At 45.5% G+C, this 26,726-nt stretch overlaps 1 protein-coding gene across 3 annotated transcripts in view; it reads left to right on the top strand.

The window, feature by feature from the left end:
• The window catches only part of IGSF5 (immunoglobulin superfamily member 5), a 188,798-nt gene that overhangs the window by 148,249 nt on the left and 13,823 nt on the right, over positions 1-26,726 (top strand). For all 3 annotated transcript variants that reach the window (XR_012241801.1, XM_073617231.1, XM_073617230.1), the window contains exons 3-6: positions 1,673-1,993; positions 14,212-14,517; positions 18,873-19,001; positions 25,189-25,213. Coding sequence is in view for 2 of the 3 variants with exons in the window: in XM_073617231.1 (XP_073473332.1) it covers positions 1,673-1,993; positions 14,212-14,517; positions 18,873-19,001; positions 25,189-25,213 (781 nt within the window). In the remaining variant the exon portion in view is untranslated. The remainder of the gene's footprint in view (positions 1-1,672; positions 1,994-14,211; positions 14,518-18,872; positions 19,002-25,188; positions 25,214-26,726) is intronic.

The following is a 26,726-nucleotide window of genomic DNA, read 5'->3' as shown; positions in this document are numbered from 1 at the left end:
AATGTGGTGAACTAAAAGGACAACTCCATTCAAACAGCTGATTGTTGGGTTGAAACAAACCTGTAGGAAATGTTTTTGTTGCCAAAGCATTTGTCAAGTAATATACTTATCCCTGTGATACACTCACCATGGCTGTACTTGATGGTTGAGGTGACTGAAAAAGCACTGCTGAGACTACAGTTCTGAAACTTCTACCCAGGCCCTGTTTTGCCCTTTCAGCTGTCTCATTTGTGCTGGAGACCGCACTGGACTGAGTAGCTCAGTTACTAGTCATCATGGATGGATAATGATGTGGATGAGTAGAGAGAGTCCTTTCAGTAGGTTGTGCTCAATGTTGAACAATTGCAGTGAACCCTTTTTTGGGGTGTGAGCTGCTGCCTTTTTCATCCAGCCTTATAGTTCTTCCCGCGTGTAGTGTAGGAAAAATAGGAAGGAAGAAGCGCCCTGCGTCCAAGGGAATACAAGTTTGATGGTAGATTAAAAGGTGTTTATTAACAGATAGTAAGTACATCAAGCCAACGCTTTTCGAGGGGAACTACTCCCTCTTCTTTGGGGCGCTCGTTCCTTTCTATTTTTTCTTTCAACTAACAATGGCCATTGGTCTTTGGGACACTGGTGATGCTGAAACATTTGTCAAGTAATATACCTGCCCTTGTAGTACACCCACCATGACTGTGCTACATGGTTGAGGTGGCTGACAACACTGCTGAGACTGCAGCTTTGTAACTTCTGCCCCTGTGGTCATTAGGATACTGGTGATGCCCACTTTGACTTTCCGCTCCAACATGAAAAACAAGGCACTGAATAACTGCTGAGTGGTTCTAACTTCCATTGAAAGCTGAACACCAGACATATCTACAAAGGTACTAAGGAGGTATCCCCTCCCAGGAGGGACAAAGGCAAACTTGATAAAGAATCTAATCCAATCTAAAAATGTAACAGATTCCCAAACTATTGTAAAGTAAAAAAAAAAAAGAAAATTTTTTTTTTTTTTTTTTTTTTATTTATTTATTTTTTTGTACCACTTCAGCAAACCCTGTCAAGAGGCATATTCAGTTTAATGTTCATTTACTGTATCCTTCTCGGTTTCACATCATTGTGGTAATTACGTTTTTCCTCTCTTTTCTTTTATTTGTTTATTTTTTTATTGGACTTTATATTTTGTTCAGTTTTTCTTTCCCTTTAGTAAGGTTCCTTCTTTTTTTTTTCCCCTTTCCCTTTTTTTTTTCCCCTTCCTTCTTCCATACAGTAATTTAAAAGAAAAGTCAGTTAAACATTATCACAACGGCACCATACGGAGATAATTATTCCAAAGCAGAGATCCAAAAAGAGGACAAGTACCCGAAGGAAAACAGAAACAAACAAACAGAAGCCATATGGTCTCCCCAAGCCTCCCTTATATCCCCTTTCCCAATATTGCAGATTTAATGTACACCCCTTATTTCCTCCAATCTTTACCCACCCTCCCCCCTCCCAAACCTCTATACACGGATCTACATTCTTAAAGCAAGTTTATCAAACGAGAAAAGATTTTAGTGGATGTTCCAATTTACTTGATTATACTTTGAAGGTAATTTTATGGGGCCTGGTGATTTTATTATAGGGCAGATGTTCACATGAATACGCAACATTTTGGCTTGTCTACAGACTTGTTATTTCTTCCTCTTTGTAGATTTTGCCTTGTGTTCTGACATTGTGCAAGGTCCTCAGAATGTGACGGTCCTCGCCGGTTCCAATGCCAGCTTCACCTGCACCGTAAAGGCTGGATGGAAGAGCATTTCCTGGTATCTGAAAGACATTTTTGTTGTCTCCATAAGCCCCACAGGTACTGATGTTAGTGGCACGCAATTAGTTGTACGGAACAACACAAATACTATCACCGGAGAGTTCACCACCGAAATTATCATTATCAATGTCCAAAAGAACAACTCTGGGACTGTTAGGTGCAGCAGCCTCTCTGCATCATTTCAGGATGCCTACCTCATGGTTCAAGGTAGGTACAAGACCACATTTACTATAGGGTGGCCTGGGTTTAATTAGGGAGGAAGAAGAGGACAACATCCAAAGTGTTAATTTAAAAACAGCAAATCAACCCTTAACACAAGCATCTGCACCATATAAACATTGGGGGAAAAAAGGGAAATTTATTGTCAGATTATCATACCACATGTGGTTGATTTGTCCAACTGAATTTTAACAGCTGAAGACTCTTTGATGTGTTAATCTTATGCAAGTCTATTTGAACATCTCAAAGGGTGTTCAGGTGGTATACACATATCTAAAGGGGACTTGTTGATGTTGATATGCGGGAGTGCAAATTGGGGTGGTTCACGGCTGTTCACGGCTGGGGGTTGTTGTCTGTTTGAAAGACTAAAGCTAATCAAAGTCCTAAATTGAAACGGCCAATCAAATTGCTCAGCCATTCAATATTTAGTGAATATAACACGGCATTCAGTCTATAGGTTTGGGGAGTGAGGCTCGTCTGTGTATGAGAGAGGCTTGTCTGTGTATGCACACTCGGACCTAAGACATGGGGTTCTGAATTATATCTACTCTGTCGGATCTTTTTGTCATCTGTAGACTTTGGACTTTGTTCTGTGTTGGAAGTCAATAAAGTGCATCTCTCTGGAAGAATTGGGTTGCTGCGGAAGAGTACTTACATCATGATCATTATAATAATACTTACTAATTAATTATCATACCCACTCTACACTATATCCACCCAATATACTCGATCACTACAATGCCACATAATAATCTTCTTCCCTATATGTTAAAAGTACTAAAAGCAAACACTATCCCAGATGTTCTAGTATGACAGATAGGACAATACTCTTATCAGTAGACTCAAAAAGCTCTGATCAGAATAAATGATAATAAACGTATCTGTTACATTTTTTTTTTTAACCAGATGAGTGTAATGTCATGTGATGCATTTGTGATATGAGACGCATCATGTCATGCACCGTACAACATTACACGTATCTGTTGAAAAAAATACCTCCTTCTTCCCCCTAGATCTCACAGTTTAAAAACAAGATCTCCCTGGAAGGCACTGATAATATAGCCTTCCCAGGGTGCATCTGTGAGGAACTGGCTACATCTTGAGACGTGAACAACGGAAAAATGTGTTTTGTTTCATTTCGGACTAATTTTTTAAGTTAATTATTTTGTTTCGTCATATTCGTAATCAACGCCGTATCCTGGCCTAGGCCGACAAGGCCCAGGCCTAGGGCAGCATTTTGCAGGGGGGCAGCACGGAAAGAGTCCCCGCCGGCTTTCGCTGTTAGCGCCAGTCTTATGGGGCGGACTGGGCTGAGAGGCACATTAGTCTAGCGCCCCCATAAAGCGGCCGCACTGCTTCCGGTATGCGGGCGGCCGGCATTCTGCAACTGTGTGTCTAATTTTGACTGTCCTATCATTCTGGACCACAAACCTTCCTCATTGTGCTATATGTTTTCTGCTGCACCATTGGCATGGTTATGTCTTCTTATTCCTCTCCATAAAATTATCAGAAATTTGTGCTTAAAGTAGAACTATAGGCAACACTTTTTTTTTTTTCTTCATTTTGGATAGAGTAAGGGAGGGTTATAGCCCATGTCAGTTTATTTTTTACCATTCCTGTCCCATTGCAGAGATTTCCCTTCACTTCCTGCCCCATAGCCAAACAGGAAGTGAGAGGAAATCTATGCAAATTAAGCGAATCCATTGATCCCCTCCCCCCCCACCAGGCCCTCAGAACTACCCCACACTCGAAAATTTCAGGGCAGGTCTTAAACAGCAAGGGGTGTGGCCTTGACAGGAAGGGGTGGGTCATATTTAAATTTGGGGGTATACGAGTTTAGTCAGGCCTAGGGCAGCACAAAACCTAAATACACCACTGTTCGTAATGTTAGAATGATTTATTTTCGCAATTTATGTATATTTGGATTAGTTTCATTTATACGGATTCGTTTGGTATATTTGTTCCAAATCTATTCATATTTTGGAAGTTATTTTGGGAGATTGGCTATATTACTTTTAAAGTGTCAATTCATTATTTTGGGAGATTACTTATGCACTCTGTTTGGGTTGGATGGAGTTGGATCCATCAGAATCTCCAAATCATAACGTAATGAACGGAACAAAATGAATTTCGGATTCATTCGTTATGTTATGACTCAGAGATTCTGATAGATCCACCTCCATCCAACCCAAACACAATAAGTAGGAATCATCATTTTATTTCACTTTTATATCTTTCTGTATTTATTGCATATTTTTCCATTTCATATCTAGTGCATTTTTTATAATAATGAAAAATGTTAATGCAACATAAAAACAAAATGGATCCAAATTATTTTGGATCATTCGTTATTTCGTTATGTTATTTCGGATGCTTCAAACATTAAGAGCCCTTTCACACTGGGGCAGTTTGCAGGCGCTATTGCGCTAATAATAGCACCTGCAAACCGACCCGAAAGTGCCACTGCTTTCATTCCAGTGTGAAAGCCCCGAGGGCTTTCACACTGGAGCGATGCGCTGGCAGGACGGTAAAAAAAGCCCTGCCAGCAGCATCTTCGGAGCGGTGAAGGAGCGGAGTGTATACCGCTCCTTCACCGCTCCTGCCCATTGAAATCAATGGGACGGCGCGGCTATACTGCCGGCAAAGTGCCTCTGCAGAGGCGCTTTGCGGTGGTATTTAACCCTTTCTCGGCCGCTAGCGGGGGGTAAAACCGCCAGGGCCGGTCCCAGGCGGGTGCACGGGGTGCAGTGCACCCAGGCGCCAGAGAGGTGGGGGCGCTGAAGAGCCAGAGTGCTCCCCTCCCTCCTCCTCCTCCCCTCCGTGTGCAGAAGTAGGTCTGTCCGCAGCAGGTCACCGCTGCGGAGCGGCCGCGCCGCTGTGCTTTACATTGCTAGAGCCTGTCCCCCCTCCCTCCTCCTGTCAGAGGAGAGCAGCCGCTGGAGATCGGAGCGGCTGGTCTCTGTGTTGAGAGAGACCAGCCGCGCAGTGCCTTCGCTGGGGAGGGGGGCGGCCCGTGCCTGCAGCCTGACACAGGTTCTCTCCACTCTCCTCCGCTCTGTCTCTCACTCCCGCCTAAGCTGCTCCCTGGCTGTCTCGATCTGCTCTTCACCTGGGCGGCGCGGCTGCACACTGTCCTCTCTAGCTGCCGCCTGGGTGTTAATAATGTGTCTGTACTGATAGAGGGAGGTTTGTCCCTGGGGGGTCTGTACTAATGGGGGGGGGTTGTCCTGGGGGGTCTGTACTAATGGGGGGGTTGTCCTGGGGGGGTCTGTACTAATGGGGGGGTTGTCCTGGGGGGGTCTGTACTAATGGGGGGGTTGTCCTGGGGGGGGTCTGTACTAATGGGGGGTTGTCCTGGGGGGGTCTGTACTAATGGGGGGGTTGTCCTGGGGGGGTCTGTACTAATGGGGGGGTTGTCCTGGGGGGGGTCTGTACTAATGGGGGGTTGTCCTGGGGGGTCTGTACTGATAGAGGGAGGTTTGTCCCTGGGGGTCTGTACTAATGGGGGGGTTGTCCTGGGGGGTCTGTACTAATGGGGGGGTTGTCCTGGGGGGTCTGTACTGATAGAGGGAGGTTTGTCCCTGGGGATCTGTACTAATGGAGGGGAGGTGTTTGTCCTGGGGGGTCTTTACTAATGGGGGGGTTGTCCTGGGGGGGTCTGTACTAATGGGGGGTTGTCCTGGGGGGTCTGTACTAATGGAGGGGGAGTTGTCCTGGGGGGTCTGTACTAATGGAGGGGAGGGGTTTGTCCTGGGGGTCTGTACTAATGGAGGGGAAGGGTTTGTCCTGGGGGTCTGTACTAATGGGGGGGTTGTCCTGGGGGTTCTGTACTAATGGAGGGGGAGTTGTCCTGGGGGGTCTGTACTAATGGAGGGGAGGGGTTTGTCCTGGGGGGTCTGTACTAATGGAGAGATTTGTCCTGGGGGTCTGTACTAATGGAGGGGGTTGTCCAGGGGGGTTCTGTACTAATGAAGGGGGGTTGTCCTGGGGGGTCTGTACTAATGAATGGGGAATTTATCCTGGGGGGTCTGTACTAATGGACGGGGGTTTCTCCTGGGGGGTCTGTACTAATGGAGAGGGGATTTGTCCTGGGGGGTCTGTACTAATGGAGGGGGGATTTGTCCTGGGGGGTCTGTACTAATGGAGGGGGGATTTGTCCTGGGGGGTCTGTACTAATAGAGGGGGGATTTGTCCTGGGGGGGTCTGTACTAATGGAGGGGGGTGTTTGTCCGGGGGGGTCTGTACTAATGGAGGGGGGGGTGTCCTGGGGGGTTCTGTACTAATGAAGGGGGGTTGTCCTGGGGGGTCTGTACTAATGAATGGGGAATTTATCCTGGGGGGTCTGTACTAATGGACGGGGGTTTCTCCTGGGGGGGTCTGTACTAATGGAGAGGGGATTTGTCCTGGGGGGTCTGTACTAATGGAGGGGGGATTTGTCCTGGGGGGTCTGTACTAATGGAGGGGGTTTTTCCTGGGGGTCTGTACTAATGGAGGGGGGTTGTCCTGGGGGGTCTGTACTAATGAAGGGGGGGTTTGTCCTGTGGGGGGTCTGTACTAATGGAGGGGGCTTTGTCCTGGGGGATCTGTACTTTTGGGGGGGGTTGTCCTGGGGGGGTCTACTAATGGAGGGGGGGTGGTTTGTCCTGGGGGGTCTATTCTGATGAAGGGGGGGTCTGTACTGAGAGAGGGGTTTATACTTAGTGGGGGACCTGCACTGACGAAGGGGGGTCTATACTTAGTGGAGGGGGGTCTGTACTGAGGGGCGACTAAAGTTGGTGGAAGGGGGGTGACACCATGTTATACCGCACCTGGTGAAACCAACCCTAGTGACGTCACTGCAGCTGCGGGCTCTTCTTTCGCCCCTTCCCCTCCCTCTCCTCCGCACGTGCACTGCTATACTAGTGAGCGGCGCTGGCCAGCACAGCCTCCCACTATGTTTCTTCCCCCGCCTTCATATCAGCCAGTGAAAAAATAGAATAGAAAAAGGAGCAGAGAAGAGGATTGTGGGACATGTAGTCCCGAGGACTGGCAGCCCTACTGTAACACGGAAACTGCAGCCCACACAGCATGCTCAGCTGAATGGGAGAGAGAGAGATACAGGAGCCTGGGAAAGCTTTCAGGGAAGTACACCCAGGACTCCAGAGGGAGAGGACAGTGCTGAGGAAACACCATCAGAGAGGAAACCCCACTGCCCTGCGCCACCAGAGGGAAAGACACACAGCCTAGCGCCATCCCTGGCAGAGAAAGGAATGGAGTCACTGCCAGAATACAGATCTGGGTGCTACCCAGCAGAGTCGCCACGGGCAATTCAGAGTGAGCTGACTCCTGATCAGAGGAACCATCGCTGGGTCAGGTGAGAGGGCCGATCGGCCATTATCTACTAACGTCCATAGGAACTGCAGTCTCTGACCATCTCCTGTATTATATCTGCAGTCTCTGACCATCTCTTGTATAATGTCTGCAGTCTCTGACCTTCTCTTGTATCATGTCTTCAGTCTTTGACCTTCTGTTGTATCATGTCTGCAGTCTCTGACCATCTCCTGTATCATGCCTGCAGTCTCTGACCTTCTCTTGTATCATGTCTTCAGTCTCTGACCTTCTCTTGTATCATGTCTGCAGTCTCTGACCATCTCTTGTATCATGTCTGCAGTCTCTAACCATCTCTTGCATCATGTCTGCAGTCTCTGACCATCTCTTGTATCATGTCTGCAGTCTCTGACCATCTCTTGTATCATGTCTGCAGTCTCTGACCATCTCTTGCATCATGTCTGCAGTCTCTGACCATCTCCTGTATCATGTCTGCAGTCTCTGACCATCTCTTGTATCATATCTGCAGTCTCTGACCATCTCTTGTATCATGTCTGCAATCTCTGACCAGCTTCTGTACCATGTCTGCAGTGTCTGACTGTCTCTTGTATCATGTCTACAGTCTCTGACCATCTATTCTATCTTGTCTGTAGTCTCTGACCATCTCCTGTATTATGTCTGCAGTCTCTGACCATCTCTTGTATCACGTCTGCAGTCTCTGACCGTCTCGGTACTATGTCTGCAGTCTCTGACTATCTCTTGTATCATGTCTACAGTCTCTGATCATCTCCTATACCATGTCTGCAGTCTCTGATCATCTCCTGTACCATGTCTGCAGTCTCTGATCATCTCCTGTACTATGTCTGCAGTCTCTGACCATCTCTTGAATCATGTCTGCAGTCTCTGACCATCTCCTGTACTATGTCTGCAGTCTCTGACCATCTCCTGTACTATGTCTGCAGTCTCTGACCATCTCCTGTACCATGTCTGCAGTCTCTGACCATCTCCTGTACTATGTCTACAGTCTCTGATCATCTCCTGTACCATGTCTGCAGTCTCTGATCATCTCCTGTACTATGTCTGCAGTCTCTGATCATCTCCTGTATTATGTCTGCAGTCTCTGATCATCTCCTGTACCATGTCTGCAGTCTCTGACCATCTCCTGTACCATGTCTGCAGTCTCTGACCATCTCCTGTACTATGTCTGCAGTCTCTGACTGTCTCTTGTATCATGTCTGCAGTCTCTGACCATCTCTTGAATCATGTCTGCAGTCTCTGACCATCTCCTGTACTATGTCTGCAGTCTCTGACCATCTCCTGTACTATGTCTGCAGTCTCTGACCATCTCCTGTACCATGTCTGCAGTCTCTGACCATCTCCTGTACTATGTCTGCAGTCTCTGACCATCTCTTGTATCATGTCTGCAGTCTCTGACCATCTCTTGTATCATGTCTGCAATCTCTGACCAGCTTCTGTACCATGTCTGCAGTGTCTGACTGTCTCTTGTATCATGTCTACAGTCTCTGACCATCTATTCTATCTTGTCTGTAGTCTCTGACCATCTCCTGTATTATGTCTGCAGTCTCTGACCATCTCTTGTATCACGTCTGCAGTCTCTGACCGTCTCTGTACTATGTCTGCAGTCTCTGACTATCTCTTGTATCATGTCTACAGTCTCTGATCATCTCCTATACCATGTCTGCAGTCTCTGATCATCTCCTGTACCATGTCTGCAGTCTCTGATCATCTCCTGTACTATGTCTGCAGTCTCTGACCAGCTCTTGAATCATGTCTGCAGTCTCTGACCATCTCCTGTACTATGTCTGCAGTCTCTGACCATCTCCTGTACTATGTCTGCAGTCTCTGACCATCTCCTGTACCATGTCTGCAGTCTCTGATCATCTCCTGTACTATGTCTGCAGTCTCTGATCATCTCCTGTATTATGTCTGCAGTCTCTGATCATCTCCTGTACCATGTCTGCAGTCTCTGACCATCTCCTGTACCATGTCTGCAGTCTCTGACCATCTCCTGTACCATGTCTGCAGTCTCTGACCATCTCCTGTACTATGTCTGCAGTCTCTGACTGTCTCTTGTATCATGTCTGCAGTCTCTGACCATCTCTTGAATCATGTCTGCAGTCTCTGACCATCTCCTGTACTATGTCTGCAGTCTCTGACCATCTCCTGTACTATGTCTGCAGTCTCTGACCATCTCCTGTACCATGTCTGCAGTCTCTGACCATCTCCTGTACTATGTCTACAGTCTCTGATCATCTCCTGTACCATGTCTGCAGTCTCTGATCATCTCCTGTACTATGTCTGCAGTCTCTGATCATCTCCTGTATTATGTCTGCAGTCTCTGACCAACTCCTGTACCATGTCTGCAGTCTCTGACCATCTCCTGTACCATGTCTGCAGTCTCTGACCATCTCCTGTACTATGTCTGCAGTCTCTGACTGTCTCTTGTATCATGTCTACAGTCTCTGACCATCTCTTGTATCATGTCTGCAATCTCTGACCAGCTTCTGTACCATGTCTGCAGTGTCTGACTGTCTCTTGTATCATGTCTGCAGTCTCTGACCATCTCTTGAATCATGTCTGCAGTCTCTGACCATCTCCTGTACTATGTCTGCCGTCTCTGACCATCTCCTGTACTATGTCTGCAGTCTCTGACCATCTCCTGTACCATGTCTGCAGTCTCTGACCATCTCCTGTACTATGTCTACAGTCTCTGATCATCTCCTGTACCATGTCTGCAGTCTCTGATCATCTCCTGTACTATGTCTGCAGTCTCTGATCATCTCCTGTATTATGTCTGCAGTCTCTGATCATCTCCTGTACCATGTCTGCAGTCTCTGATCATCTCCTGTACTATGTCTGCAGTCTCTGATCGTCTCCTGTATTATGTCTGCAGTCTCTGACCAACTCCTGTACCATGTCTGCAGTCTCTGACCATCTCCTGTACCATGTCTGCAGTCTCTGACCATCTCCTGTACTATGTCTGCAGTCTCTGACTGTCTCTTGTATCATGTCTACAGTCTCTGACCATCTCTTGTATCATGTCTGCAATCTCTGACCAGCTTCTGTACCATGTCTGCAGTGTCTGACTGTCTCTTGTATCATGTCTGCAGTCTCTGACCATCTATTCTATCTTGTCTGTAGTCTCCGACCATCTCCTGTATTATGTCTGCAGTTTCTGACCATCTCTTGTATCATGTCTGCAGTCTCTGACCATCTCCTGTACTATGTCTGCAGTCTCTGACCATCTCTTGTATCATGTCTGCAGTCTCTGGTCATCTCCTGTACTATGTCTGCAGTCTCTGACTGTCTCTTGTATCATGTCTACAGTCTCTGACCATCTCCTGTACTATGTATGCAGTCTCTGATCATCTCCTGTACCATGTCTGCAGTCTCTGATCATCTCCTGTACTATGTCTACAGTCTCTGATCATCTCCTGTACTATGTCTACAGTCTCTGATCATCTCCTGTACCATGTCTGCAGTCTCTGATCATCTCCTGTACTATGTCTACAGTCTCTGATCATCTCCTGTACTATGTCTACAGTCTCTGATCATCTCCTGTACCATGTCTGCAGTCTCTGATCATCTCCTGTACCATGTCTGCAGTCTCTGATCATCTCCTGTACTATGTCTGCAGTCTCTGATCATCTCCTGTACCATGTCTGCAGTCTCTGATAATCTCCTGTACTATGTCTGCAGTCTCTGATCATCTCCTGTACCATGTCTGCAGTCTCTGATAATCTCCTGTATTATGTCTGCAGTCTCTGACCATCTCCTGGGGTGTCTTTCAGGCGCTTTTGGGCTAAAAATAGCGCCTGTAAAACGGCTCCCCTGCAGTCTCAGTGTGAAAGCCAGAGTGCTTTCACACTGAGGCGATGTGCTGGCAGGATGTTAAAAAAAAGTCCTGCAAGCAGCATCTTTGGAGCGGTGTATACCGCTGCTCCACCACTCCTGCCCATTGAAATGAATGCGCACCACTGCCAAAGCGCCTGCAAAGCGTTTCGGCAGCGGCGCTTCAGGGGCACATTTAACCCCTTCCACGGCTGCTAGCTGGGTTATAAGCTCCCTGCTAGCAGCCGAATAGCGCCGCTAAAATGACGGTAAAGCGCCACTAAAACTAGCAGCGTTTTACCGTCAACGCGTGCCCGCTGCAGTGTGAAAGCAACCTAAAGTGATACAGAAAATTTTTTACATTTAAACATTTATTAAACAAAACAAACCTCCAATCAGTTCACTTGTATGTATAATTTAGATTAAAAAAAATATATAAAAAAAAACTATATCTTAAAAATAAATACACAAAAACAGGTAATCAAAACTTTTGGACGAAAAAAAATGGGCTAACTTTACTGCTTAGTTTTTTTTTTTAATTTATTAGTGTATTTTTTTTTTTAAATTGCGTTTGAAAGACCGCTGCGCAAATACCGTGTGACATAAAATATTGCAACAACCACTATTTTATTCCCTAGGGTCTCTGCTAAAAAAAATATATATTGTTTGGGGGTTCTAAGTGATTTTCTAGCAGAAAATACAGGATTTTTACTTGTAAGCAACAAGTGTCAGAAATGATTTAGTCTTTAAATGGTTAAACTGAGAGCTTCTACACACAGAGTTCAGCTCATTCCGAAGTGTAAACATTGTATCAATTCAGGTTCTTTTTATCAGATTTGACAGGCTGCCCAGAGAGGGGAGAGAAGTGCTTCACAGAAGAATACCAGTGTTCTGCCGAGAAAGTTCCGCTCGGCGTATAAGTTCCCCCCTCTACTGCGCCTGCGCAGTAGGTATCGGCGGAAATAGCCGAAGCAGAACAGCTGAAAATCAGCTGTACACGGCGCCTGGAAGAGGACCCCTCGCGGGCTCGCTTCACTCGCCATGCTTCGGGCACGGCCTCGCTGCGCTCGGCACTTTTAGATTCCCCCTCTAGGTCCACTTGGATGGTGGAGAAGGAACCTGGACCCAGAGCGCAGGCGCCGTGTACAGCTGATTGAAGCATTTGAGCTTCGGCTATCTCCGGCGGCTGAGAGTAGTATGTACTGCGCAGGCGCTGCGCCTGCGCAGTACAGGAGGGGAACTTATCCGCCGAGGGAACATTCTCGGCAAGACACCGGCAACTTGTATTGACTTCAGAAGTCATTTGCAAGTCACGCTGAGTTATATCGGCATTTTTTATCAGCACAATCGGCCGATGCCGATTAAGAAAAAAACGTCAAATATCGGCCGATATATCGGTCAACCTCTAATCATGTCTGCAGTTTCTGACCATCTCTTGTATCATGTCTGCAGTCTTTGACCGTATCCTGTATTATGTCTGGGGACTCTTTCTAACAGAAGCCCTCTCTGTGTGCATCACAGAGGTTCCCCTCCAGGTCTCATTAGTGTTCTCTCTTCCTGTATTTTCTTTATTGTTAAGAGATCGTGGGAGGATTTCAGGGTAACAAAGACTTCTAAGGGGAGAATCTCTGTATTTGAGTCGTTGCCATAGAATTATTTGTAAAGGGGAGGAGTTGGTAAGATGACCACACCCATGTGGGGGCGCCAGAAATATTTCTGCACCCAGGCGTCTGTGACCCTAGGATCGGCCCTGAAAACCGCCCATCTAGCGGCCGCATACCGACGGTAAAACGCCGCTAATAATAGCGGCGTTTTACCGCCAACGCTGCCCCCGCCCCAGTGTGAAAAGGCTCTAACAAAAGGTCTGCATGAATACGAATACATTTTGTTGTTCTGTTATAAATTATTTTTGATTAATTGAAATTCCTTACTATAGTGATTCGGAGATTCGGTTACATCCGAGTCTTCAAATAACGAAAATTATGTCTAAATTTCAATTTGTAATGAAACACATGTGCCTTCCTATACCAGTGGGGGGAGGGGGGGGCAAGTTTACAACTAAAGATTTCATATTGGCTATGACTTCAGGATGATTAGGGATCTTTTCTTATGAGAAATCTTTATGAGCATGTTTATAAAGTGAATAAAGCAGAGTTCCGCCAATTTTTTTTTTTTTTTTAAAGTCAGCAGCTACAAATACTGCAGCTGCTGTCTTTTAAAATATGGACACTTACCTGTCCAGGGCACCTGAGATGTTGGCACCCGAAGCCGATCTGTCCCTCGGTTCTTGGGTGGAGGAGCGGCCATCTTCAGTAAGGGAATCAGGAAGTGAAGCCTTGCGACTTCACTTCCCGGTTCCCTACTGCGCATGCGCGAGTCACGCTGCGCGATTCCACTGGTCCCTGCTGTCTTCTGGGACCTGTATGTCTCCCAGAAGACAGCAGGGGGGGGGACAGAGGAGTCGCTGGATATAGCATAGATTTCCGCGGATACTGCAGCTATCTATGCCCGGAAATGGGAGCAAATACCTGGATTATACAGGTATCTGCTCTCCCCTCCCCCCTGAAAGGTGCCAAATGTGACACCGGGGGGGGGGGGGGATTCCGAAAAGTGGAAGTTCCATTTTTGGGTGGAACTCCGCTTTAAACTCCATTGGTGTTGGACCAGTAATGGTGAGCAGAGGACAGGAGTGGGCAGACCAAAGAATTCTTGACTGAAGTCAGCAGTCACTTTATACTGCAATCTAAGTTTATGGGGTCCAGAGGCATTCTAGAAGAATACTAAAAATTCCTGCAGGCACCAGGGGCATTGCCATGGCATGCCAGCTGCAAAAAAATCTAGTGAAGTTTTTCCTCCAGTTTTATTAAAAAGGTCCCAAAAATTTAATTTTTAAACAAATTTAAGTTTTTATTTTAAAGTATATCTTCTCCTAAAATGTATGTTGTCTGGCTGTACTGCTAACATAGTGTGCAAATGATTTCTGCAAAACTTTTTTTTTTGTTTGCCTGTGGTTGTCATATTTGTAACAAGACTTTTCCCTCAAACAGTAAAAGGATCGGTCCAGGTAACCAGTGGCAGCTCCGTCACTGTGGCCCCCAATACCACAGTAAGCATCTCCTGTCAGGCTTCAGGATGGTACCCCGCTCCCACCATCACCTGGAATATAAACAACACAGTTGCAAGTACTATATATTACATTACTGACTACACTACGGGGACAGATGGCTTGGTAAGCGCAGTGAGCACCTTCACCATCGCCCCAATGGCAGATACAAATTTAACCTGCCTGGCAAAAGTACAGACGCTGGATGCACCCCTGTCCACAACGGTGACCATAGCAGTACGGGAACAAGGTAGGAGCATCCATCTATTCTTCCTAAACAGTTCGGGAGAACTCTGGGTAGTGTAAAAATTATAGGTTTTTGCTTGTCAATTTGGAATGAACAGGTCACACACTGATGGCATCATCACCAATGTAAAACTATGGAATTTGGGGTCAAACCACTAAAGTTTACCACATGCAATAACACGGTCACCTGCCTAATTTGCATAAATTATTACATGCAGTAAACAAAGTCCAATTCACAAAAAATGTATAAAAAAAATAAGGATTTGGCGATATTTACCACAACATGAAAAATGTGCCGGTGAATATCGTCAAAAAAACATGCGGTAAGCTCATAAGTCCAATTCACAAAAGGAACAGAGTAAAAAAACATGCAATATTTATCACAAGGGTTTGCTGGTGGTATCACATGCGGTATTTGTCAGAAACAGCCTGGGGGTCCCCCCCCAATAGCTGGTTGCTAAGGAGAGAGTCGGGAAGCCGGCCGCGGTGTCCTTATCAACGGATGACTCATCAGCTGTCAGAGGGTTCCCCGCTGTCAGCTGAATGTAAATAAAACATGCCAGCAATTAAAAATTATGAAAAAAAACCCAGCATGCCCCCCCCCCAATGCATACCAGGCCCTTCGGGTCTGGTATAGCTTTTAAGGGGAACCTCACGCCAAGATAAAATAAAAGGCGTGGGGTCTCCCCCCAAAATCCATAACAAACCCTTATCCGAACATGCAGCCTGGCAGGTCAGGAAAGGGGTGCCCTCCCCCTTCTGAACCATATCAGGCCACATGCCCTCAACATTGGGAGGAGGCTCATTGGGGCAGGGGAGGCTCTGCCCCGCACACCAAAGCAACTTGTCCCCATGTTGATGGGGACAGGGGCTTCTTCCCCACAACCCTGGGCTGTGATTGTGGGGGTCTACGGGTGGGGGCTTATCGGAATCTGGAAGCCCCCTTTAGTAAGGGGGCCCCCAGATCCTGGCCCCCCCACTATGTGAATGAGTATGGGGTAGCCCTCTCCATTCACCAAAAATGTGTAAAAGTGATTAAAGACAGTACAAAGTTTTTGACAATTGCATTATTAAAAAATAAAAAAACAATGTCCCCCAAAGTAGATCCATCATCAATCACGACACCTATGCCACCGCCAGACTCGGAAAAAAAAAAGATACGCTATCCACGAACGCTTCCGTGGTCTGCTTTCCCCGCTGTGTGACAATTCTTAAATAGCTATGGAGGGGGGGGGGGGCACCCGGAAACGTCACCTGGTGGCACCGCCCCCTTGTGACGTCACCGACTGGTGCATACTGGCTCAGTGATGCTACAAGGGGCGGTGCCACCAGGTGACGTCGCCAGGGGGCCCTGCCCCATATCTATTTTAAAAATGTTGCGGGGCAGGCAGGCCGTGGGGGCGTGTTTGTGGCGAATGGAGCTTTTCCTTTTTCAGGTCCAGCGGTGGTGTCGGCGTCATGATTGACGATGGATCGTCATCCATCTACTGTCCTTCTCCCTGCACCTCTACCTCAGCAACAGCTAGAGGAGGCCGCCCAGATTGCCAGCTAAGGATAAGGTAAGGCCATGGATCGCCGCCTTTCTGTTCATTTGATCGATTGAGCGCCGGGGGTGGGGGGGTAGTGCGAGTGAGGGAGCCAGGTTTGTTTGCCACTCCCTCCAAAAAAATTGAGCACCAGCCGCCACTGGCCCTGAGCATTAGTCAGCTCACATTATATAAAGGTCTATAGACTAATAATGAGGTCTGGCTACCGGGGAAGAGCCTTCTGCATTAAGATAAAAATCCTTCTGCCTTTACAACCACTTTAAAGTATAACTAAAGGCAAAACATTTTTTTTATGTTTTGGATAGAGTGGAGAGGGATTAGAATCCCTGTCAGTTTTTATTGCTGTCTGTTCCCCTGTTAGGGAGATTCCCCCCTCTCTATTTGTCCTGTTTACCATTATCAACAAAAGTGAAAGTAAAAGAAAATCCCAAATTTTGGGTTGTCCCCAGAAAAGTAATAGAGGGGAAATCTTCAAATGGGGACACTAGTTCTGGTGATCTGGGGGTACCCAAAAAATTACCTTAATTTGCAGGGATTTTCTCTCTCACTTCCTGTTTGGCTATGAGACAGGAAGTGAAGGGTATTCTCCGCAATGGGACACAGATGGCAAAATATAATCTGACAGGCGTCATAACCCTTCTTTGCTCTATCCAAAATTAAAAAAATCTTTTGCCTATAGTTCTACTTTAATTTCGCATACCTAATAAGCATGGTGCTGGATCCCAAAAGAATGTATATTGAACTTCAGCTTTAAGTATTTTTTCCCCTTTTGGTGCATTTTGTTTTTTTTTACTTTTTTCATGAAAGTCAAACCATATAAAAACAGTGACCGAAAAAAGAGACAGAGAAAGGCACACCAAATAAATAAGCAAAAATATTTATCAAAATAAGCAAAAAGCAGAGAGAATTGTTTGCTTTATTTTGTTGACCAACAAAGCCATGTCATGCAGCAACAAGTTAGGGCTTTGAGTTGTTGGGGGGGCATTACAAAAAGGCCATGTTTTTAGTGCCCCCCCCCCAACCAACCCCCCATCCACCAACCCCCCCATCCCCTTTAAGGTGCAAAGGCAGCGAACATGGGTGTTCGCAGATTTCGCGCTCACAGTGGAAACTATCACTCCTTTTACATTTGGTGGTCAGTAAATCTGCCAAATGTAAACCATTCAAGCAAATTTGGTAGATCGGCAAACCAACCACCCATCGCTCTCTCGTCTGCCCACCAGCCCTGCACTTACCCCATCTAGGTCGCGGCAGCTTCTGCGGCTTCCCTCTGCGTCTCCTCCTCTGCAGCTTCCACCTCGGCGGCCAATGCAGTCTCTTCTGCTCTCAGCCAATTGGGTCTCAAGACCCACTTCCTGATTGGCCGGGAGGAGAAGCAGGAAGACAATAGCGAATATTAATTTGCTATTATCATACAACTGGGTGGGCACAGGGCGCAGTGCTCTGTGCCCCGAGCCCACCTTTTTTTTAAGCCAATTAGAGCCTTAGGCTCTAATAATGTGCTTAAAAAAAAAGCCCCATTGGAATCCATGCGTCCAGTGCCCTGCTTGTAGATTAGGGGGCCAGGCGCATGGTTTAGGATGGCGTGACCACCACTGCTTAGGAGCAGTGGCTCCTCTTTAACCACTTGCCGACCGCTGCACGCTGATATACGTTGGATCAATGGCAGCAGTGGGCAAATGGGTGTACCTGTACGTCCCCTTTAATTGGCGGTAATAGCGGGCGCGCAGCGCGTACAGCGTGACCATGCCCGTGGGACCGGCGGACATTGATCTCCCAGCGATCGTGTCATGGAGCCGCAGAATGGGGAAGTGCCTATGTAAACAAGGCATTTCCCCGTTCTGCCTTGAGACATGACAGAGATCACTACTCCCTGTCATCGAGAGCAGTGATCACTGTCATGCGAGTTGAAGCCCATCCCCCCCACAGTTAGAACCACTCCCTAGGACACACTTAACCCTTTGTTCGCCCCCTAGTTTTTAACCCCTTCCCTGCCAGTGTCATTTACACAGTAATCAGTGCATTTTAAAGCACCGATCGCTGTATAAATGACAATGGTTCCAAAATATTGTCAAAAGTGTCCGATGAGTCCGCTATAATGTAGCAGTCACGATAAAAATCGCAGATCGCCGCCATTACTAATGAAAAAAAAAGTTAATAATAAAAATGCCATAAATCTATCCCCTATTTTGTAGGCACTATAACTTTTGCGCAAACCAATCAATATACGCTTTTTGCAAATTCTTTTACCAAAAATATGTAGAAGAATACATATCGGCCTAAACTGAGGAAAAAATTCGTTTTTTTTATATATATTTTTGGGGGATATTTATTATAGCAAAAAGTAAAAAATATTTCTTTTTTTCAAAATTTTTTGTTCATGGCGCAAAAAATAAAAACCGCAGAGGTGATCAAATACCACCAAAAGAAAGTTTTATTTGTGGGAAAAAAACGGACGTAAATCTTGTTTGGGTGCAACGTCGCACGACCGCGCAATTGTCAGTTAAAGCGACGCAGTGCCGAATCGCAAAACGTGCTCTGGTCAGGAAGGGGGTAAAATCTTCCGGGGCTGAAGCGGTTAAATAGGATTTTTAATGCTAATTTCCTGTAGAGCAAAACTGGCATCCATCTTTAAATACATTTTGGCAAACGGTCAAACCGCTAATTTCATTATCAAATCGCATTCGCCAATATTGCTCGTCCCCCACACCCAGTCGTTGTCTTGTTTGGTATGAAAATGTTTGAGCCAATCACAGCCTTTGCGAATATTGAGCTTGGCTTTAGTCATTCATGTCATCTCCATTTTTTCTAGGTACTAACTCCGGCTTGAGCCAAACCGCCATTATCCTCATTGCGGTCTTTGCATCGATTGGAGGCCTCCTGCTCCTGATTGTCATTATCGCTCTAATTGTAATATTTTGCTGCAAGAAGAAAAGGAAAGGTAAAAATATGAGCAGTTCAGTCCTTGTTACACTCCTTGCCTCCCAATAACAGAAGAGGCTCTGCCTGGAACAAGCCTCAGTATTATTTTAGGAAAGCCATTATCTGTAATAGAACGGCGGCTTCCATGCAAAATTCATTTCATCAAAGCCTTATTGCAGCGCGGCAACCAGAGAGCCTAGAGAGGCGCACTCAAGCCGCACAGACGTGGGTCATATTCTAACAAGGTCATTCGTCGTTTGAATCATTTTCTGCTCCGTGTCAGCATTGTCAGCGTAAAGAATATGCAGGTTCCAAGAACTCCATTTCTTCAGTTGTATTTTTCTGCAAAATTTTGCAAGATAATAAGCTGTGCTGCTTAGTGGACTTTAAAAAAGAACCAAATGTTGTAAGAATGACTGCTGACAGCAGAACGTGATCCCTAACACGAAAGACTTTTATTTTGTTAAAACACCGGGCGCCAAAATCACAAACCATTTTTCTAAGCCTTTTTTTGCATTTCAGTGCTGCTGATTTCCTGCAGTCCTTTTGCAACCATTTTCTGTCTAAATGCACTCCAGTGATGTCTGCATGATATTTTTTTAGGACAGGTTTCATGATGGTGACAACAGTGGACCACGCCTGTGTAATGTGTGCTAAGATGGGCAGTTGTAGCTTTCATTAGAGGCCCTGTATAACCCTTGTATTCAAAACAATCATTCAGTTGCGGGAAATATACCCCTGAATTATTTAAAAGAGAAGTATGGGAATTTTTTCTTTAACCACTTCAGCCCCGGAAGGTTTACCCCCCCCCCCTTCATGACCAGGCCATTTTTTGCGATACGGCACGGCGTTACTTAAAGTGGTTGTAAACCCTTTAAAAAAATTCCCAAAAAAATAAAAACCTGCAAGACACAGCATACTAGCCCATTATGAATTACTTACCCGAGATCAAAGCCCCCGCAGCGGTCCTCGTTCACTGCTCTGGTGGCCAACATCTCTCCGGGGGGGGGTTACTTCCGGGTATCTGTGATTGGCCGGAGCCGCGATGACGTCAGTCGTGCCGGTAACGGCACAGTACAATGTGCCATTGCTTCAGTTTGCTTAAGTGCGCATGTGCCTATGACGTCGGCACATGCAAATACAGGGGATATCTCCTAAACCGTGCAGGTTTAGGAGATATCCAGTGTAGCTACAGGTAAGCCGAATTATAGGCTTGCCTGTAGTATAAAGTGTTGCTGATCAAAAAAAAAAATTAAAGAAATCTGGGTGAAAAAGAAAAGTGAAAAAAGAAAAAACTAAAGCAGAGTCCCATCACATAAGAAAATCCATAAGTGTCTGTTTTAGAGTCCATCCATGGAAAATAAGGGGTGAAGCAAAAGTGTAATTTTTACACATAATATATGTAGTGCATCTGGTTCCGCAAACCCAAAGTGGTATAATAATCTGCTTACCAGATGGCGATGACTGCCACAGCAGTCTCGCCCAGCGCAGGGATTTAACGGTTTCCCCAAAACCTGGGTGGTAATCGGAACTTCCAAGAAATTATTCCTAGTGTTGCCAACTAGTGGATTATGTTACTCAAAACTACAAAAGAAAAGGCTCCCATAGTGTAATATGTCAAATGTAGGTAGTTCATTAACCAGCGAATCATTCAAATATGGATATGTAGGAATCGCAATGTCTCCACAAGCCTCGTTCTACTTCCTGTATCAAAAAACGCCTATCCACCGTCTGGGAAGGAAAAAAACTCAACTACGTCACCATCATAGGCTCCCTACACGTTTCGTCATCTATAGGACATCATCTGGGGATTGGCCAGGCATATTTGAGTGATTCGCAGGTTAATTAACTATCTTATTGTAAGTGCAATACTTATCATTTATTAAATATTACCTACATTTGACATATTACACTATGGGAGCCTTTTCTTTTGTATTTTCGAGTAACATAATGCACTAGTTGGCGACACTAGGAATCATTTCTTGGAAGTTCCGATTACCACCCAGGTTTTGGGGATACCGTTAAATCCCTGCGCTGGGTGAGACTGCTGTGGCAGTCATCGCCATCTGGTAAGCAGATTATTATACCACTTTGGGTGTGGGGAATCGGATGCACTACATATATAATGTGTGAACATTACATTGTTGCTTCATTCCTTATTTTCCATGGATGGACTCTAAAACAGACACTTATGGATTTTCTTATGTGATGGGACTCTGCTTTAGTTTTTTTCTTTTTTCACTTTTCTTTTTCACCCAGATTTCTTAGATTTTTTTTTTTGATCAATATTTTAGCGCTCCATTCACTGTTTATATATTTTGTTTGAAGTTTGTGTACTGTACTTTTTTTGATGCTGGCTGCTTTGTTTGTGACTATTACTCATCTGTTTTTATTTTCTGTGACATTTTTTGGCTTTTAATTTTCACTGGTTCTAGCGCAGCGTTAGCCTTAGGGCTTTTTTTGTCTGTAGTATAAAGTGGTTGTAAAGGGTTTACAACCACTTTAAACTGACAATTGCGCGGTCGCGCGATGCTGTGCCCAAACAAAATTGATGTCCTTTTTTCCCACAAATAGAGCTTTCTTTTGCTGGTATTTGATCACCTCTGCGGTTTTTATTTTTTGCGCTATAAACAAAAAAGACTGGCAATTTTGATAAAAACAAATAATTTTTTTTTACTTTCTGCTATAAAACATATCCAATAAAAAAATGTAAAAAATCTAATTTTTCCATCGATTTAGCCCAATATGTATTCTGCTACATGTTTGTGGTAAAAAAATCCCAATAAGCGTATATTGATTGTTTTGCGCAAAAGTTATATTGTCTACAAACTATGGGATCGATTTTTGGACTTTTTTATATTTTTTTTATATTTTTTACTAGTAATGGCGGGGATCAGCGATTTTTAGCGGGACTGCGACATTACGGCAGACAAATCTGACACTAAGTGACACTTTTTGGGGACCAGTGACACCAATACAGTGATCAGTGCTAAATAAATGCAATGTCAGTGTATAAATGACACTGGCAGGGAAGGGTTAACATCAGGGGCAATCAAAGGGTTAAATGTTCTCCCAGGGAGTGCTTTCTAACTGTGTTGCGGATGGACTGACACTGAAAGAAAACAGAGATCAATGTTTCTGCCTAGCAGAACACTGGTCTTCCTTGTTTACATAGGCAGACCGCCATTCTGCCTCTTCCCGGAACGATCGGTGGGTCCCCCATCGCGGCCGCTGGACCCGCTGATTGGCTCCCGCTGTGTCCAATCACAGTGGGAGTGGGTCTCCGGCGGCACGCGCACTCCAGACCTGAAAGAAGTGAACAACGTACAGGTACGTTGTTTCGCACAGCTGGGACGCCCTGCCGCAGTATATGTGCGGTGGGCTGTCTGGAAGGAGTTAAGAATAATACTTACCTAGGTGGATTCAGCATCGGTCCCCGGCCAGCTCTAAGACTGAGAACCAAGCGATCAAGCACCGCTGATCGCTCGGTTCTCAGAGCTCCCTGAGCACCGCTGTCTGCTCTGGGCTGTGGAGGGGGCGGGAGCAGCTGGTTTCAGTGTTAATTTTGGCAGCAAATTTCGATTTAGTTTTAGTCTTAGGACTAAAATGGCATCTTAGTTTTAGTCCCATTTTAGTCTTCTGAATGAATGAATGAACAATTTGTATAGCGCTACAAATACGAACTGAATCGCTTCAAGTACAAAATATTTTACAGCGCACACATACAAGAATGACATTTCCTGCAAGGCTAGTTAAAAACACCTGAACATATTCAAAAAATGTGGGGGTTTGGTCACACTATATGGTCATATAGTGCTAAGCCCACTTACTGCGACAAAGTACCCCGAATTAGTGGGTCCTACTCTAGTATTAGAATGGAAGATCCTTTGTCTCAACCATGGGAGCTGAACTCCTCTATGTGGGAGAACTGAAGGGGAATCTTCTTCAAGGCGCTTGATCCGTCCTGAGTTGTCTTACTTCTTAGAAGAGGTGAGTCTTGAGTTTTTTTCTGAAGGCCCGATGGTTTTCTTGCATGCGGATGTTAGTGGGTAGAGCATTCCATAGCCCTGGTCCTTGGAGTGCAAATCTTCATTTTCCCTTTGATTTGTACCTGGACTTGGGAATGAGGAGGAGGTTTTGGTTCGCTGATCGAAGACTGCGATTAGGTGTGTAGTGTTTTATTTTCTCGCATAGGTATTGCAGAGCGTTTCCTTGTGTGCATTTGTGGGTGAGGCAGAGGGTCTTGAATGTGATCCAATCCTTTACGGTTAGCCAGTGTAAGGTCCTCAGGGATGCGGAGATGGATTCTGCTATTGTTTTAGTTTTACTCGTATTTAGCCGACTAAATCTCCAGTACATTTTAGTCGACTAAAATGTCCTACAAGGCATATTATTCATGGCATCCTGATCCAAGTTTAGTCATAAGTGAGGAGGTGAAGTGAATGTATAGAACCATAGCCTGACCGGTTTCGTCAGATCTTTGCCAGCTGCTTCAGAGGCTGTTCAGGGGCCAGGGTCTGTCACCATGTGTCTCCACCTTATTTGAAATGGCTGCCATGGCCGCCAACGCCATTGCACATACGCCGCAACATCATCACGCACAGCATGACGTGCCGACGTCAGCCAAGTTTAGTCATAAGTGAGGAGGTGAAGTGAAGGTACAGAACCATAGCCTGACCGGTTTCGCCGGACCTCTGCCGGCTGCTTCAGAGGCTGTTCAGGGGCCAGGGTCTGTCACCATGTGTCTCCATCTTATTTGAAATGGCTGCCATGGCCGCCAATGTCATCGCACATACGCCGTAACGTCATCGCGCACGACATGACGGCGTTAGCCCGCGTTGACTACATGTCCACAATAGTGAACAGAATATAAATAGCACCCAATCCACCCCAATCAAAGTGGGGGGGCACTTTTTTTTAAATGAAGCCTAAGAAAAAATGTGGAACAGAATATGGCGCCAAGTATGGATTAATCAATCCCGCTATGAAGGCTGACCCAGCTTAACTCAAATGAGAGACTAAAAAATGTGTATATATGAACATAAATGACATCCTTACACATGGTGGCAGAACATCCCACCTCTGTACTATGTAATATACTTTGTAAAGAAATAAATACAACATTTTCTAATCCTTCTATCTCTTTTAAGTGCTCTTCCAATGTTTCAGCCAATTGAAAGATAATAATAAACTGCTTAAACTAAATAACCAATGTGGGAAAGAATTATAAAAATTAAAAACGTGCAACAAACAAACCAAATGCATTAAAAAATTAAATTAAAAATTACGTATCGTTGAGAAAGGAGACGTAACTAATGGAGCGTACACACGGTCGGAATGTCCGACAACAAATGTTCGATGGGAGCTTGTTGTCGGAAATTTCGACCGTGTGTAGGCTCCATCGGACATTTGTTGTCGGAATTTCCGACAACAAAAGTTTGAGAGCTGGTTCTCAAATTTTCCGACAACAAATTTTCTCAAATTTGTCGGAAATTCCGATCGTGTGTACACAATTCCACGCATGCTTGGAATCAAGGAGAAGAGCCGCACTGTCTATTGAACTTCATTTTTCTCGGCTCGTCGTAAGTGTTGTACATCACCGCGTTCTTGACGATCGGAATTTACGACAACATTTGTGCGACCATTTGTATGCAAGACAAGTTTGAGCCAACATCCGTCGGAAATAAATCCAGGATTTTGTTGTCGGAATGTCCGATCATGTCTACGCGCCATAAGGCTATCGTTCAGGCCAGGTGGTTTTATAGCCTGAAGCTCCCATATCCACTTGGCCTCATGTTGCAAAACTGTCTGATCAAATGATGACACTCCGCGGGTAAAGAAGAGCTGCAGACTTTACTTTTGTCTAAATCACTACGCTAATCCCTGGTAAGAGGAAAAAATGCTGCAATTAAGCATTTAAAATAAATTGTATTTTCAGTGCATTTACCTGCAGTGTTTTAGGCAGATGACAGGGTCTCTTTGTGCCTTACAACTTACCTAGTTGACTTCTGCAGCAAGCTGCATCTCCATTTTAAAGCTTCATTTCCAGTTCTGAGTGGAGTGTACCTTTAATAGGGACCCCCGCACTTAATGCAGACTTCACCTTTCATCCACTACATTATCCCGTGAATAGTTGTCTAATTAATAGCTTTGTAATAATAATTGTTATCCCTGCCATGCTGACATTTGTTTTTGTCTCTTTGCAGAGACCGGCTATCAAAGTGATTCATGGTAAGCCAACTCTCATTCTCCTGCTGGGAGTGTTAGATATTGCCGTCGGTGTCATTCGCCCCAAGAACATGTTTGATAGGATATATATATATATGGCCATATTCCTTCAGAAGCTGCATAGATCTGTCACTGCTTCTGCCAGTAATGTGATGGTAACATGAAGAGTCATAGATGCCCATGGATGTCCCTCTAATGTGTCAGCGGCAATATTTATATCGCCGCTGTATAAATATAGCAGTTGTGTCCTAGTTGCTTGTACATGTCTTGAAAAATTTGCCTATACACAACACATTTAATGCAGAGAAATGGCATCTGTTACTTTATCTTGCAGTCGTTTGCTTATCATAGAGGTCAATATACAGTCATAGTTTTTTTTTTTTTTTAAACCTAAGTGTATTTGCAATTTTACAGTCAAATTTGAGAAAACCCCACTATCTGCTTGTTATGTGTTTCCAAAATAACTTAAGGACAGAAAGTGTTCAAATATAGTTTGCAACTGATAATGAGCTCTGACAGTACAGTACAGCCAGGGTTAAGGTAAAGTAAAGGTAAAAGGTAAGGTGATGAATGACTTTAGGTGGGTTTACAATGGTAATTGTGTAAGTCCGTGTGCAGGGCTGTCTTAGTAGCATCATGAGCCCCTGGGCAAAGTAATGCACTGGGGCTCTTACCAGCATGCCCCAATGTATGCACCTACTCTAAAGAATTAAAGTATAAAGAGTTGATAGAGTTAAACATATATTCATTAGCACTTTCAATAAAATTGATTTTAAACAATAAGAAAACATGCCATAGATCAAAGACTAATCAACATAAAGGGCACAGTACAGGGTGGGGGGCAGTATGGCACAGTACAGGGGAGTAAGGATGGCACAGTACAGGGGGGGCAGTATGGCACAGTACAGGGGAGTAAGGATGGCACAGTACAGGGGGGTCAGGAGGTCACAGTGCAGAGGGGAAAGCAAAAGGGAAATGTACAGGTGGGTATGCAGGGCACAGTACAGGGGGGAAACCAAAAGGGAACAACACAGGGGGTCAGGGGTTACAGTACAGGGGGGAAAACAGAAGGGCAAAGTACAGGGGGGTCAGGATGGCACAGTACAGTGGGGTCAGGATGGCACAGTACAGGGGGGGTCAGGAGGTCACAGTGCAGAGGGAAAAGCAAAAGGGAAATGTACAGGGGGTATGCAGGCCACAGTAGAGGGGGGAAACCAAAAGGGCACAGTACAGGGGGTCAGGGGGGGGCACAGTACAGGGGGGAAAGCAGAAGGGCACAGTACAGGGGGGTCAGGGGGCACAGTACAGGGGGGATCAGGAGGTCACAGTGCAGAGGGGAAAGCAAAAGGGAAATGTACAGGGGGGTATGCAGGGCACAGTACAGGGAGGAAACCAAAAGGGAACAGTACAGGGGTCAGGGGGTACAGTACAGGGGGGAAAACAGAAGGGCACAGTACAGGGGGGTCAGGATGGCACAGTACAGGGGGGTCAGGATGGCACAGTACAGGGGGGGTCA

Source organism: Aquarana catesbeiana, linkage group LG02 (assembly GCF_042186555.1).
Source record: "Aquarana catesbeiana isolate 2022-GZ linkage group LG02, ASM4218655v1, whole genome shotgun sequence".
NCBI classification, from domain to species: Eukaryota; Metazoa; Chordata; class Amphibia; order Anura; family Ranidae; genus Aquarana; species Aquarana catesbeiana.
The sequence above is the reverse complement of the archived record's forward strand: the minus strand, read 5'-3'. Positions and strand labels throughout refer to the sequence as shown.